This window comes from Budorcas taxicolor, chromosome 13, assembly GCF_023091745.1.
Source record: "Budorcas taxicolor isolate Tak-1 chromosome 13, Takin1.1, whole genome shotgun sequence".
In the NCBI taxonomy this organism is placed as follows: domain Eukaryota; kingdom Metazoa; phylum Chordata; class Mammalia; order Artiodactyla; family Bovidae; genus Budorcas; species Budorcas taxicolor.
This window is the reverse complement of record NC_068922.1, coordinates 20338481-20355953: the sequence shown is the minus strand read 5'-3', so window position 1 is coordinate 20355953 and position 17473 is coordinate 20338481. Positions and strand designations below refer to the sequence as shown.

General features: G+C 36.2%; 1 protein-coding gene across 1 annotated transcript in view; it reads right to left on the bottom strand.

Moving 5' to 3' along the window:
• Positions 1-12928, bottom strand: part of MALRD1 (MAM and LDL receptor class A domain containing 1) — a 603405-nt gene extending 590477 nt beyond the window's left edge. Inside the window, exons 1-2 of the mRNA XM_052651192.1 lie at positions 12751-12928; positions 3289-3429 (exon numbers count right to left, since the gene is read on the bottom strand). Of these exons, the coding sequence (XP_052507152.1) occupies positions 3289-3429; positions 12751-12928 (319 nt within the window). The remainder of the gene's footprint in view (positions 1-3288; positions 3430-12750) is intronic.
• Positions 12929-17473: the final 4545 nt, after the last annotated feature.

Sequence of the window (17473 nt, the reverse complement as noted above, 5' to 3'; positions counted from 1 at the left end):
TATTTGACCTCACTGATGTTTCCTGATGGCAAAGGAAATGGCAATCCACTCCAGTATTCTTGCCTGGAGAATCCCATGGACAGAGGAGCCTGGCGGGCTATACAGTTAGTTCATGGGCTAGCAAAGAGTTGGACGTGACAGAGCATGCACGTTTCCTGAAAGCCATCACTTATAAGGCTGTCTAAAATTGCCCAGTGCAAATAGACTCCTCATGGTAGGCATGTGTTGAAAACAACTGGCAAGTATTTTAACTTAATAGTTGCCTGGAACAGGATATAACATCTGGGGCCAACAACAGACTGACTGAAACTGCCCAACAATCCCAAACGATCAAAGAAATGCTCTAGAAATGGGCCCTGCAGGCGTGTCTGTGGAGAACAGCAAAGGGGTTTCAGCTCTAGGCTACAATCACACTTTCCTAGGACAAAATGAAAAGACTGGATTCTGTTTAATAGTGTGTTTCATAATGCAGTATATGGACTTTAGACCCAGCTTAACAATTGGTTAAAATCACAAAAGTTCTCATAATTCCATTTAAATCTAATTTTAAATATTCAAATAAGGAAAATAATCTGTGGTATAAAAGGAAATATAAACTTTTCATAATTTTTTTTATCTTTGATAAACCTATACAGTTTAAGTTTACAGATAATCATACATTTTAAAAACCTCATGTATCACCTTTACTATTAGTTGAACTCTAGAATTATTCTATACTTATATATTTATAAGAATTAAAAAAACTCATTTATGAGTTATAAGAAAAAGTTTTATACTCTTACAAGAAAAATTGTTATAGTCCATCCTTTTAAAAAAGTGTTACTGTAACTGCAAAGATGTATTTGAATTTTTGTAATAATATTATCAAATTGCAATGTTATATACTTTTAAAAATCAGTACTATATCTTAATCATTCTGCTTCAAGCTTTAGTAGACATCAAACATCAGCACAGTGATGCTTTTAATGTTCTAAAAGATTTTCAAAATTAGCTCAGAAAACTTCTCAAGGCATTGATTACATGATGAAACTTAATCTGGAGCACTGGCAAATTATTTCAAGTGTAAGTTAATCAAAAACTTTATTAAAACTCACAAAATAAGAATTTTTGAATTAAGACAAGATTTCAGCATAGCTATTTTTCCATAACCATTTTCAACACTTTATATCTGAAGGCAAAACACTTGCTTATTTAAAATTATCTCTAGGGAAAAACTCATATTTTAACATTTAATTGTAGTTATGAGACACATCACTATTATTAAAATCACTAGCTTTTCATTACTATGCTAATCAAAATTTTGCCTCCTTTTCCCTTTTTGGCTTATATTATTATTTCCATTTTACAGATGAGGAAACTGAAACAACATAGTAAGCAGGTTAGCAGGGCCAAGGTTCAAACCCAACGAGTCTGACTCCAAAGATCTGGAGTCAAACCAAGTGATACAGATAAAAGAGTGTCTGCCTGTATAACATCTCAATTTTGATATAAATGATCCCACTTTATCTCTTAACTAGGCTATCAAGAAATTAGCATGGCAAAATGAGAAAATAGACAGAAGGAAAGAAAGAGGGATGAAAAGGAGGAGAACAGAAAAGAGGTGGAGATTCTGATGTTGTCTAACTTCCAGATGAAGAGGCAAGCAAGAATAGAGTAAGAGCTACATATGACATCAAATCAAAGTATCAAGTCTTCTGCCCATGATGGAGACTACAGTAAGTAAAAATATACTGTGAAAAATCTTGTAAAGTACAAGGAAGAAACGGTGGGGAGGTTCTAAAAGGGAAATGGTATTACACTGGCTAAAATCTGGGAACCAGATTCAGTGGCACCATCTAGTTCAACTGAATTCACAATAAAACTTTTACGTATTGCCGTGGATCACTGGTCCTGTTTGTGAAGCTGGTCTTTTGGGGGGGAGGGGGCAGGGGTGGTGGTGGAAAAGTTGGCTTTTTCCTAACAATGGTTAAAAATTCTTTTTCAAAACTTAGTCATCAAAGTCAAGGAAGATGAACATTTTACTTACATAAGAGTTAAAATTAGGAAAACCAAAATTTTTCAGGAATGTATTAAATATCAACTTTGCATCAGATAGTTTATGACAAGTTCTACTCAAAATATCTTATTTAGCTCTTAAATCTGATCCAAGATAGATTTTACAATTGAGTAAACCAAGTTTTAATGAAGTAAATTGCTCAAGATTATATACTTAATAAGTGTCAGCGCTGGGATTCCAACCACATGTATACTATTTATGTAAACATTTCCAAACAATTAATATGCAATTGCTCTAAATTATCTCTAAGCAGGTAATTCTCTGGGGGTCCAGTGGTTGAGACTTGGGCATTCACTGCCATGGAACCAGGTTCGATCCCTGGTTGAGGAACTAAGATCCCACAAGTTGCATGGTACAGCCAAAAATAAAAAGTTATCTTTAGGGAAACATTTATATATAACATTTAATTGTATTTATTTGAGAGAAATACAAACTTTAAAAAATCACCAGCCTTCAATTACTTATGCCAGGCAAAAGATTACCTCTTTTCATATCACGTATAAGGCCATTGGATGAAAGCAGGCACAGGGTCAATTTCTGTTCACTAAAATATCTTAATTGCCTGGTATAAAATGGTGAATGAATGAAGCTCATTAGCTAACAAATAAAACAAATAAATATCTGGGTCCAGAGCCAACTCAAAGGCCAGTGGTCAACCCATCAGTGCTTTCTAGGCAGCCAAAGAAAATGAGCATTACTACAATCAGTCGAGCCAAAAGCAAAGATATTTGACAAATTAATTTATGTAGGATTGCTACATTTAAATTTCACAGTTTTCAGAGAGAGTCAAAATAGCTATAAAATCCCAATTATCTAGATAGTCCTTGGGGATCTCAGGAACCCAATTATAAGTATCTAATACAACATTTTAGATTCTGAGTGGCTCAGTGGTAAAGAATCCACCTGCAGTGCAGGAGACAAGGGTTTGATCCCTGGGTCGGGAAGACCCCCTGCAGAAGGAAATGGCAACCCACTCTGGTATTCTTGCCCGGAGAATCCCATGGATAAAGGAGCTTGATAGGCTACAGCCCATGAGGTTGCAAAGAGTCAGACATGACTTAGCAACTAGATAACAACAACAATATGACACCTTAGAATCACAAATATCTTGAATATGGTTAAAGAAGATATCAAATTAGACATTATAATCACAATGTCTAAACATCAGCCAAGATTTTACTGTCCTAACCAATCATTTGACAAAAATGAATAATAAAGTTCAAAGCATTTACCAGATGTATCACCATTGTGATCATAAAATGGAGGTGACTGGCCGATCACCCCATTCCTCTTTGTCCAGCCATGTTGCAGACTCTGATCTCGTATCATACTACAGAGCCCATCCTCAAAATCACATCTTTCATAATCCGAGCCTAGTGAGAGAGAAAAGAAATTAGCTTCCAAAACCCTATGTGTCTACTTAAGAAATAATACAATACATGAAAAAAAGAAAGCTTAGGAACAAATGAGAAATAGAGATTAACAGCTGGATAGTTTTTCACAATTTCAGTCTACTTTATCGATGCAAAGGTTTTCTGCACATGACATGCAAATAAATCCCCACATGTAAAAACATGTGTGGTCATACAGACAGAATGCCACACATGAGGTCATGAGACTGAGGACCTAGGCCTGATTTTGTCTCTTACTGAGGGCCTAGCTAAACCACTTAACCACACCAAGCCCTTTTTTTCACCTGTGAAACTAAAATACTGACATCCTGTCCTTTCTCCCTTGACTGATTTCTATGAAGATCTAATGATACAATGTATTTTAATCACCCACAAAAAGGGTATTTTCTGGCTTTTTTTTAAATTTCATTTTCTCTGGGTACAAGTGATCCAACAGGCTTGGGAGAAAGGAAAGGATTTGGACACCTGATTGCTGTGATAATCATCCAGAGTGGGCTTTATTCCATTATCCAACATCCACAAATGTCACTCTCTAAAAAATAGATTAATTCAACCACAAATATACCATCCCTGGGTTGCAGCCCTTAGTAAAGGTGATTTTCCTTTGACAAGTTTGTTCTTGTCCTGACTGGTTACATTAGCCACAGTGCTTATTCTGACTAATAGATAAGACAGTGCTTGACAACCCAGTCACAAAAACTTCATTTTTATTTAATCATATTTTGGTCAAAATATTGCTTAGTAATACATCTGGTGCATGTTCTTGCGATCATCCATGTGAGTACTAAGAGCCAATTTAAAAATGACATTTTTAAACAACATTAGCTAAACCTGCTTTACCCGCAATGGTCTGTTTTATTAATTTTAGTCCTAGATTCCTTATTGAAAGATTTTACAAAGCAGCTGTATTCTGTAATATTAATAGGAATATTCTAGGTAAAATTTACTGAGGAAGGTCAGTGATAGGCTTTCTACTTCCAGTAGTTTACTCAGAGACATTACTTTGCCAACAAAGGTCCATCTAATCAAGGCTATGGTTTTCCCAGTGGTCATGTATGGATGCAAGAGTTGGACTGTGAAGAAAGCTGAGCACCGAAGAATTGATGCTTTTGACCTGTAGTGTTGGAGAAGACTCTTGAGAGTCCCTTGGATTGCAAGGAGATCCAACCAGTCCATTCTAAAGGAGATCAGTCCTGGGTGTTCTTTGGAAGGAATGATGCTGAGGCTGAAACTCCAGTACTTTGGCCACCTCATGCGAAGAGTTGACTCATTGGAAAAGACCCTGATGCTGGGAGGGATTGGGGGCAGGAGGAAAAGGGGATGATGGAGGATGAGATGGCTGGATGGCATCACTGACTCAATGGACGTGAGTCTAAGTGAACTCTGGGAGTTGGTGATGGACAAGGAGGCCTGGCGTGCTGCGATTCATGGGGTCGCAAAGAGTCAGACACGACTGAGCGACTGAATTGAACTGAACTGAGCTCTTTACAACAACCTTACAAAGCAGGCAGCAAGTGAATGCTGGGGCCAAAAGTAGAACCCAGGTCTTTTTTGACTTCAAAACCTGAATTCTTAAGGTCTCAATGTTAATCCACTAACCCATTTTTACCAAATACCTAGATTTAAAGGTCAGTAGGTCAGAGTTTCTACTAAACCTGAGGAAACCAATATTTCCAGGTAGAAGCAATGTCCTTCTACCTAAAAACTAAGAAACTTGATTAGTCTATGAATCATACTATGATTAAATTTACAATTGCCTTAAGGCCTTTAAAATATTTAGAATTGCTGGAAAGTGAAAGTGAAGTTGTGCCCAACTCTTTGTGACCTCATGGATAGTAGCCTGCACCAAGCTCCTCCATCCATGGGATTTTCAAAGCAAGAGTACTGGAGTGGGTTGCCATTTCCTTCTCCAGGGAATCTTCCCAACCCAGGGACTGAACCCAGGTCTCTCACATTGTAGACAGACCCTTTACCATCTGAGCCACCAGGGAAGTCAGAATTGCTGGAATACCTGACTTATTACCTCATGGACTCCTACTGATCCAAGAATCTAGTTGAACAGAAAATGAAGTAAATTATATGCTATTTGTATATAAATGTGTCTGTGTCATTCAAACAGCTATGCAATAGCCTACATAAATATGTATCTGTTTAAGTCTCTTTCAGCTCCCAACAATGTTTCCAATGATCTATTTCTGATTACAAAATATTCACAAAAGTATTTTTATCACTGTATTTCAACAATTATGTGTATGAAATATACTCACATTTTCACATAGGTGTCAGTTTTTGAATACCAAGAAATTATCTTGTGTTAAAATTACTTAGTTGATGTTTGTTTTCAATGTTTTTGTTCTCTTTAATAAACAAGGATAATGATGATGTATTCTGAAGTGTTAGAGCTACAAAGTAGCTAAATAAAACATTTTTATTTCTGAATAGTCTCAACAGGGGTTCTTTTCATTACAGCATGAATCTAATGAGCATACATTTTTCAACTCATTCTTATTAAAAAGAAGCAATCATGAATGTCTCATAACTGTTGGGTTATTCAAAAAATCCATCAGAAAATTTTCTAAGTACTCATTTTTCTCCCGGTAGAGAACTGGGCATTTTAAGCCATTCGAACAATTTTCCTTGAATTGTGGTTGATTTGCCTTTTATAATCTGCTATGCCACCTATCTACATTCAAATCTGACAGTACATGCTATAGTAAAATCTGTGTGGAGATTTATCTGCTATTATAGCAACGCTGCAGTTGGACTGGATATGGAACAAGGAGGAATGGATGCAGGAATTTATCCAAAGAATCATGTTCCTGAGCTTTCTGAACTTGAGAAACTCATCATTTTGCTTTTAATTTTGTGATACCACAGGTCAAGTGTACTATTGTCAAAAAGAGACTGTCTCTATCTTGTTCTTGGAGGTTGCTTGGAAGACCCGATTATCTTCTGAATTGGCTTCCACCATGCCAGATTCTCTCATTAAAATTTTATTGCAGAGCCATTCAAAAACGTGACCATTAACACCGTAATTGGGGAAAATATTTTTTAAAGTATCCTCAAGTGATAGTTAACATAGGGCATGCTTCTGAGAAAATGGAAAAGAATAGAAAAAAATTTAATAGTGGTAATGGAGAAGAAATTGATGTAGAATTCAGGATTAACTTAGTATGAGTAGGTCATCACAATAATGAAGTTCTTAGAAAATAGAAAATAGAAGAATTAGGAAATTCTAAAAAGGAGAGGTGGAAGGCATTTATTTCACAGTTTTGCCTGGGCCTATATTAATAATGCACGTTTTTTTCCCTCTTGAAAGTTCTATGAGGCAGAGTTGTAGTCTTTCCTTAATAATAAATCCTGCTTTTCTTAGAAATTGTGCCAAGACATAGAGAAAATGCGTCATTTTAAGTATATAGCTCTGTGGTAACAAATACATTCACACTAATATGCAACCATCATCACCCTCCAAGTTCACAACTGTTTCATTTCCCCCAACTTTTCATCCTCCCTCCCCTCGGTCCCTCAAAACCACCATTCTGCTTTCTGTCTATAAACTTGACTACTCTAGGTACCTCATAAAAGTGGAATAAAATATTTGTCCTTTTGTGATTGGTTTATTCCACTTAATATAATTGCCCTCAAGGTTCATCCATGTTGTAGCATGTGTCCGAATGTCCTTCCTTTTTAAATCTGAACAATATTCCATTGTATGTATCTGCTGCTGCTGCTAAGTCGCTTAAGTCGTGTCCAACTCTGTGCGACCCCATGGACGGCAGCCCACCAGGCTCCCCGATCCTTGGGATTCTCCAGGCAAGAACACTGGAGTGGGTTACCAGTTCCTTCTCCAATGCATGAAAGTGAGAAGTGAAAGTGAAGTTGCTCAGTTGTGTCCGACTCTTCACGACCCCATGGACTGCAGCCCCCAAGGATCCTCCGTCCATGGGATTTTCCAGTGAGAGCACTGGAGTGGGTTGCCATTGCTTTCTCCTTGTATGTATCTACCACATCTTATTTACTCATTCATCTGCTGGAGGATACTTGGGTACTACTGACACCTGAACACTATTAATTCTTCCAATCCCTGAATATGAGATGTCTTTGCATTTATTTGGGTCTTCTTTAATTTCTTCCAGCCAACAATTTTTAGATTTCATATCCTTGGCTATGTTTATTCCTAGATATTTTATTTTGTTTTACACTTTTATGAATGGAATTTTTTTCTTAATTTCCTTTTTAGATGGTTCATTGTGTACAGAAATGCAGCTAACGTTTGTATGTTGATTTTGAATCTGGCAGCTTAATTTGTTCCTTTCTTCTAACATTTTCTTCATAGACTTTTTAGGATTTTCTACATTTAAGATCCCATTTTCTGTGAACAGAGATAATTTTTTTGTGTTCATATCCAGTTTTAATGGCTTTAATTTCTTTTTATTGTCTAATTGCTCTGGCTGGGACTTCTAGTACTATGCTGACAGAGGTGATTAAAGAGGGCATCTTATCTTGTTCCAGATCTTAAAGAAAAAGTTTTCAGTCTGTCACCATTGAGTATAATGTTAGCTGTGGATTTTTCATATATAGCCATTAGTGTGTTAAGGTTAATTTACTTCTAGTCCAAGATTAAGTGTTTTTATCCCATTCCTTTTTGAGGAAAGCTATGTATTTCATAGTCACAAACTTTTACATACATTTTACTGTTTAGAAGATGATTTCCCTCATGTAGATAGTATATAAAAAATTTTCACAAAGAATTATCTCCCTTACCCTCATTTAATTTAAAAATTAATGGCCGGTTCCTGCAAAGGATAAAAATACATTCAAAACATTCCAATTAAATAAAAGTAAATTTTAATTATCCTCAAAAGTAAATTTCCATGAAAGAGTGCTATTATTTGGCTGAGCAATTTGAAACCACTAATTGATTTTATCAGGGAAATGTTTATACTTCACACTGAATTAATTTTAATAGTTTCAATGAGACAAAAATAGGAAAAATCCTAATTCAGAAAGGTATGTGATAGCAAATGGAATACGAAGTTCCATAGTTCACACCAGAATTATCTAATATTACTTAGGTTGGAATCTTGTCATATAGTTGCCTCTAATCTCAAGCCATTAAGCACATCTTTGGCAAGAATTTGACACAGATACCATCAGATTTCCAAATCATTATTTTAACTGTAATACTGTTACTCAAGGTTAGCAAAATTCAAAAGAATTCTCTGAATCTAATTGTCTGGTGATTTCTACAGAAATACTGACTATGTGTGGCATTTACTCCAACCTGCAGTAGTATTACATGAGTATTATAAAGGTTATATCGCTGCTTACAAACAATTCTCTACTTCAGAGCAGCAGTTTGGCCAAAAGATCTTACCACTTTTCACCGCTGTCAGTAATGGTGAATATGGGACCTTTAATAGAAAGTTATCACTCTTGCATACAGAAAATTCATTTTGCATTCAATGTAGTGGTTAGATAAATACTGTACATGAAAACTCACATTTCACTCTATTAATGTTTATCTTCATATACTTCAATGAACTTCTGCAATTACAATCACTTTTAAAAGTAGTTGAGTTTGAGCAAGCTCCAGGAGATGGTGGAGGACATGCAAGGCAGGTGTGCTACAGTCCATGGGGTCACAAACAGTCAGGCATGACTGAGCAACTCAACAACAACAACAACAAAGCAATATACCCAGCAGGCTGTCATAAGTTGTTGCTGGAAGAATTGAACACTGTCCCCATGACTACTGGGAAAGGACAACTAAAAACTTGTGCCTGGTGTCTCCTGACCTTTGTCCTACACACTTTTTTTCATTGCTGATTTTAATCTTTAATCCTTTTGATGTAATAAACTATAACCATGAGTAAAAAATAAATAAAAATAAAAGTAGTTGACATTTATGTCATCCTACTGAAGAAACAATGTTTGTACTTAATATCATCTGAATAAACACTATCACCTCTCAGATTTTCAGAATGTACCTCTGAGGTAATTTTCACACATTTCACATACAAAGATTTATATGAAGTAAATACCTTTAGAAAAATTCCTAAATCCAAAAAGTTTGCAAAAGAAGTTAGGTAATACTTTAAAACTTTGTGATGTATTTCATCATATCAAAATAAACAAAAGAGACTAAATGGAAGTATTCTTAAGCAAGACATGTAAGTATGAGAGAAATTATATAATTGAATATATTTTTCCATTTTTGAGTCACAGTAAATTTAGCTCTAAACATAAATGTTAAACAGTTAATGTTTAAATGTTAAACAGTTAATATTTAAAAGTTAAACAGTTAATGTTAAAACTAACTTCAAGTATGCTCAAGTAATTATCTACGAATATTTTCTGGCAGTATTCCAGTAGTAGAGACCCATTGCATGGGATATACCTCAACACTGTATCAATAGTATAGGTTATTATCTTATGGTTCATTTGTTATCTGAATGATAGTAACATAAGTAACATTACTGTTTTGTCGCTCAGTAAAAATAAAACAATAAAGCCTTTGGACATCAAATAATTTTGCATGATTGCTAAAAGAGAAACTATTGCTTAGTTTAATTAAACTAATAAAACTAAACAGAATGAGGCAGACCAGGCAATGGGGTACCGCATGGAGGCAGACAATGTGACATGAGAAACATAATTAAAAAAAAAAAATACCTAGAGCAGTACCACAACACTTATTTCCCTGGCTCAGGATATTAATAAATTCTAGTAAAGGGAAATTCTTGTCAACATTAAAAACATTTAATTGCTACACCTAAAAATTATTTTTCTTGCTCAAAATTTATTTGCTCAATATCATGTATACATAATTTATTTCATTCTGAAGATTTAGTCTTTCTAAATTTACTCTCTTAAAAAAATACTGAGTTAAAATAATATGTTCAGATATTCTGAAAATAGGACCATCATGTAAAATAATAAAATTTTCAAAAAATTATTAATAGAATTAGTTGCATCTGAATTTTAACTATGCCAATTTCATTTTAAAAATTATATTAATCCATTCTCTAGAGCTCACATTATTTGGACTTTAAAGAGGGTCACAGATTGCTTTTTTCCCCAAAAATGTGATTGCTTAAACATCATAATAAAGTTAGCTTTAGAAAAAAAAAATATATCTTGTCTGTAAGTTTAGCATTATAAATTTTCAAGAGAAAAACTTCTTTGCCATCATGATTCCTCCACAATATTTCCCCTCTAGTGTGGTATAAAAAAGAAATTCATGCTTAAAAGTGATTGTCAATTTTATCTATGGTTATCCCATTTTAAATAAAATACCAAAGTGGAACTTCTCAGAAATGAAAATGAAAAGTGAAAAAGCCAAGGGGTGACTTCCCCAGGGTAACATTTAAAATGAAATCTGTTTATTTGACAGATCTGTTCCTTCATGCTTCTCTCAGTCTGGGGTTATTAGAATCTTTCATGCAGCCAGATCTTTCCTGCTCAGCAACTCTCCCCTTCTTTTGCATCAACCTTTTCCTCAAAGCAGAACCACTCATGTTATCAGAGCAATCGTGCTAAAGGAAGCTTCAGAGGGATTATTAATGGAAGGGACTTTGCACTTCTGGTCAAACCAGCCAAGTGGTTTCCCTTTGCTGCTCAAAGAATAGTAATGGCTTCTGCCAGACAGGCCAAAGAAAGGGCAGTGCGTCCACAGGTGGCCTCTCTGGGTAAACTGGACAAATATAAATGAATCCTTCTCTTTCGGTGCAGTTTGTGTTTAATAGTTCCTAACAGCCTGATTGTAATCACAAACTGTAGGAGAAAAATCCCTCACCTCTTTCCTTCCAAAGAGATTTCCAGTTTTTCTTGTTTTTGTGGTAACAACTGAATTTAAAAATTCCAACAAAGCAAATGTGTAGAGCTTTATGTAGGAGAAGATGAAGAATTCTGTAAGCACTAATTAAGATCGTTTCTGAACACAAAACAGAAACTGTTTGAGTAAATTGTTCTAAAATACTAGATTTAGTGCCCCAGGTATCCGAGGGTTACTACAAATCAATAATGGACCCATTTAATTGTATGAAAATGTTGTTTATAAAAGGTAGCTGCTTGTAGGAATGGCACTCCTTCCATTGATGAAATGCAGTCTATTTTCAGGATGTGATACTGTAATGGAAACTACAGAAACATACATGTCTTTACCTGTATCTTCCTAACTGAACTTTTAATTAATGTTATACCAGGAGCATTTTCCTGCCAGGGAGATCAGTTTATCTCATTTTATGACTTCTTATAACAAACTGGAGGTCCAAGATCACCCAATTAGTAGATGGCTGACCCAGGATCCAAATCAAGGCCCTGAACTCTCTAAGGCTTCCCCTCTTTCCTCTGCCTTAGAATCAAAGGATATTCATCAGTTATGCTCTGTGTACAACAGGTACCAACTTACGTGGTGGAAGTATCATATAAGCAAAAATAAAACCTCCTCACTCAATCTTAAATTAATATTAAATATTCCTATAACTATATTCCAACTTAAGCTCATAATTTCCATCACCACATTTTAAAACTGCATGACTAAGTTTTTTAAAAATCTTGTTTCACGGATAACAACATTAAACTTACCTTTTTGCATTTCATTCCCTCTTTATCCTCAGTAAAAACTGATTCAAAATACATCCCATCAAGAAGAATCTTAGCAATTTGATAACATTTAAGTAGAGTTATTTTTATTTGTGGATCTGTTTCATTAAGTTTATTTATTTTTAACTGGAGGATAATTGCTTTGTAATATTGTGTTGCTTTCTGCCACATATCAACATGAATCAACTATAGGTACACGTATTTGCCCTACTTCTTGAAACTCCCTCCTACCCCCGCCGTCCTATCCCACCCCTCTAGAATCTCAGACTACCGGATTTGAGTTACCTGTTATCATACAGCAACATTCCACTGGCTATCTATTTTACATCACCAACTTGATGGACATGAGTTTGAGTAAGCTCCGAGAGTTGGTGATAGACAGGGAAGCCTGGCGTGCTACAGTACATGGGGTTGCAAAGAGTCAGACACGACTGAGCGACTGACGATGCTTCAGTGCCACTCTCTCAATTCATCCCACCCTCACCGTCCCCGCCCTGTGTCCATCAGTCTGCTCTCTATGTCTGAAAAAGAGTCTTTTAGTTTCTGATTGACACTGAAGTCATAGAAATGAACTCTGTGCAGAATCAGGCATCTAGCTGAACTTCCTCAGGCAACTCAGCAGCCCCTGGATTAAAGGTGGACAGGACTTAGAGGACAGAGAGGAAGGAAACTTACATTGCTGTTCATCGCTCATGTCACCACACTGATCTGTGAAGTCACACACATTGTCAAGAGGCAAAGAGACCCCATTGTCACACTGAAAAGCTCCGGTTCCTTGCTGAACCAGTACGGAGATGAAAATACAGGAAATCCAAAGGACACACAAAGCTTCATTCTTTGGGAAAGTCAACATTCTGGCAGAGGAGCCTCACTTGACATGTCTCTTAGAGATCAGGCAGCTGTCACAGGTGAGTCCATAACTGGAAACATCCTTTTTCTTTCCTCTGTTCTTTGATTTCCAGGTTTACCTCTTATGACTGGAAACTATTGGTAACCATCCACAACTCTTAACAAATGAGTCCAAGGCAGCTCATTTACTCTTTCAGAGGAGTGTCTTTAGAAAATATTTAACTGAACAATTGCATCATTTCTATATCTAGCTAAGCATGTATGTTTATTGCCGTAGTTATACCATGTTCAAACAGTTTAAGCCCTTATAATCATGCTATATCCTGAAAGAAAAAAAAATTTTTTTTTAAAAGAGCAGGCACATAAATGGGAGGAAAACCACCTCAAAGTTACAAGCAACATAAAAATGCTCTATATGAATTCCTATGTTTAATCATGTTCATGCAATTCAGAACATTGTCATGAAAATTTATTCAACTATTTCAGGCCTATTAGAACTGAAATATTAGATTAAATATTAAATATTAGAACTGTTTCATGAGAATGAAATTCTTGTCCTTTATCACTGAATGGAAACTTTGCACTGTTTGTTGAGATAAACTGAAAAACACTGGATTTTAAAAACCGAAGGGACACTGGAGATCCTTATTTTCCAAATTATATTATTTGGACTCAAGAAAGTTAAGGCATATGTATGAGGAGATACAGTAATTTGGTGTTAGAAACTGGAACTCAAATATCCTGCTGCTGAGTGCAGTGTTCTTTCTTCTGTAATATGTGGATTTTCCTGTTAATTCATCTTAATTTGCTTTTACAAGTGAAACATATGATTTCAGGGTGATATTAACAATGAACAGTATACTCAAGTTCAGAACACTTGAACTTCATATTACAAATAATAATTCAGTGAAACGGAAAAATAGAAATCATATGAAGTTGATTATTCAAAATAGTCCTTTATATTTGATTTATTAACAATATATTAAAGTTCTTTCGAACTACTTTTAATTTCTGCAATATAACGTCAAGAGATGAAAACACAAAGACTATACGAAGTGACTGAAGAATGTAGGGTGAAAAGAATCACAGACCAGCGACCAGCAACGTACCTATGCTTTTGAAGAAGATACAAAGAAAGCAAGATTTTTCACATATTCAAAGAGAAAAGGCTCAATAAACATATAAAGTTCTACAGTATGATTATTCAGGATTCAAGGAGAAAAATTCATAATTTTGCCCTATTATTAAACACTTCACACAATTTATCATTTCCTCACTCAATGCTTTGTTCTATTTCAGAAATATTTATTCTCCCCACCTCTTTGTTTTGTAAGTGAATTGCCTACTCCTTTCTTTGTACATCTCTTAAATGCTGATTAACCTGATAGTTCCATGTTAGTCCTCCTCTGTGCTCAGATTATATTTTCCAGGCTTTCTCTTCATGCTCATAATTTCAAGTATCATCTACACATTGTTGTCTCCCGAGTCCACATCTGAAGCCCTGACATGACATGCTGAAAGTGAAAGTCACTCAGTCGTGTCCAACTCTTTGCCACCCCATGGACCGTATCCATGAATTCTCCAGGCCAGAATACTGGAGTGGGTAGCCTTTTCCTTCCCCAGGGGATCTTCCCAACCCAGGGATCGAGCCCAGGTCTCCTGCATTGTGGGTGGATTCTTTACCAGCTGAGCCATAAGGAAAGCCCAAGAATACTGGAGTGGGTAGCCTATCCCTTCTCCAGCAGATCTTCTCCACCCAGGAATCAGGCCGGAGTCTCCTGCATTGCAGGCGGATTGTTTACCAACTGAGCTATGAGGGAAGCCCACAATATGACATGCTGCTCAAACCTATATTTTAAGTCTTCTTCCTGAGTGTATATGCACATACACAGGGCACATAGGCAGACACTGTGGCTTCTACACCGGCATCAAAAATTAACCTCATCTTCCTTTCCCCCACCCACCCAACGAGCCTTTACTCCCATATTCTATATTTCAGTGAACAGCACCACCTTGCCAAGCCAGAAACTGATATGTTGGCCCAGGACTACTCTCACCACCTATCCATCAATCATCAAATCTCATGAGTTGAATTCCATTTATGTCAAGTGAAGACTCTATCAGTTCTTATCTCAGCAACACCCTGAACCAGATGTCTCCTATCCACAACACATTTTCCTTCTTCAGGCAGAGTGATCATTTTCAAAGCATAAGCCACTCCTACTTATTTCCATCTAAAATAACTGTAAGTGCCATATGTCCTGGCAGCTCACCTGCTGCAGTTCACTGCTGATTGAACCCTCCTCTGTGTTCTCCATCACAATTTTGCTGAAGCATGACCCTGGCAGTTTTCTGAACATGCATCTCAAGACTCCAGATTTGAGATCTCCTTCCTATCCCAACCACCAGATGCATACCAATTAGTCTTTAGTTTTCCAATTTTGAAGGCCGCCTTTGAAGTATCTTGACTTATTTTCTCATGCTGAATTAAGTTTTGTTCCCAGGTTGTTTCTCATAGTCTTCTGCTCACTAATCTTAAATACTTCTGGGTCTGGTGTGGTCACTGGTTTTTAGTTCAGTGATTCCTCCACTAGTCTGTAAGACTAGAGCTGGACTGTGACTTTCTCACTATTGTGTCATGAGTTACTAGCAAGGTCCTGGCAGATAGGTCAGTAAGTAATTCCTTATTGAATGTAACTTAGGAGGGCTTACCATCATTTCAACTTTTGCTAGGCACATGTAAATAAATGCAAGAGGTGAAGGTTTTAGTGCTGCTACATAAAAGGCATATAATTCTTGTGTTCAATGTGGCTTTTTTTATTTCTAAATCTTGTGCTGTTTTTAAAGGTCCTTCAGATTTTGAAATTGCAATTTTGTGTTGCATTGGCAATACACTCCACCACCCCCCTACACTGAGTAAGTAACGACATGTATCATGTCAAAACTCATTCCAGATTTTCCTCTTCAAGTAAGGAAGACAAGAGAGAATAGAAATGAGAGAATGTTATAAAGAAGAAAAAAGAATAAGCGGAAGAGTGTAAAAAGGCATGAAAGCATAAAAATGTTTCAATTTTATATTCTAACTCTGAATTCAGGTCCCTTAACGTTTTATATGATCACTATTTTCCATTTAGAAAAAAAGTTACACATTTTGTTGCTATCATAGCTGTTTATTGCCTAGTTGCAGCTGGGAAACTCCTTTATTAACCGTTACTATCTACTAAAACTAACATTGCTCTATACTGTTCCAAGTGCCATTCATCATTTAGACGAGAAATGAACTGGAATAGTGGCACCCAAAGTAAATCAGTATAATCCAGTATATAAAGCAAATTTATATTTTGTGGCCAAAAGGTAAATTTATATTCAAATGATAATATATTTAATCACTTTTTCTCTACGTATACCAAAAGAGGTATAAACTGATACTGGTAGCACCCAGGGTTGTTTTTATCTAGTTTACTGAGGAAAAGGACAAGTCTTAGAGATCCAGTGCTTGTACACTGGGCTGGGTGCATTATATACACTGTCTCGTTATATCCAAAATATCTTGCATTGTTCCCTAGATCTAAATTTAAAATATAGTACTCAGTTGTCCAAGATCACATGATTATTAAATGATGGTACATACCTGGATTAGAACTCAAGAGAGATGAGTTCTAAAATTGCATAGTCTAAAAAAGGACTATGTAATTTTAATTGGCAATAATTGTTCAATAATTTCATAAGGCAATATAAAGGTGAGATTTCCAAGAAGCAAAGTGACAGAGAATATTCATTTTAGAAAGACATACCATTCTATCTTTTTTAAAAGATTGAGAAGCTACTTTACACTAGACATTGGGAGTGGGGGTTAGGAAGATAGGAGAGACACAATGGGGAAAAAAAAATGACAATGTCCCTAATGTAAAAGAAATTACAACTTGGAAAGGTGATATGAGACATTTATTTTTAAAAATGTACTCACACTGATTCTAATTTTGGCTAAAAAGTAGTAGGTTATACTTTATATTTAAAAAGCAGCATTCGTACTCTTGCCTGGAAACTCCCATGGACGGAGGAGCCTGGTGGGCTGCAGTCCATGGAGTCGCTAAGAGTCGGACTCGACTCAGCGACTTCACTTTCATGCATTGGAGAAGGAAATGGCAACCCATTCCAGTGTTCTTGCCTGGAGAATCCCAGGGACGGAGGAGCCTGGTGGGCTGCAATCCATGGAGTCACTAAGATTCGGACACGACTGAGCGACTTCACTTTCACTTTTCACTTTCATGCATTGGAGAAGGAAATGGCAACCCATTCCAGTGTTCTTGCCTGGAGAATCCCAGGGACAGGGGAGCCTGGTGGGCTGCCGTCTGTGGGGTCACACAGAGTCGGACACGACTGACGACAATGTGTGATTCTCAAAATACAAGAAATTTAGATGATGGACGGAGTGGAATATAAACTGCTTTAAAATATATAACTAAATCCTGGGCCTATAAATCTCAAAGAAAATTCCCAAGAGTTGGAAGAGAAATAGGAAAAAGGAAATAGCATTAACTCAGAGTTT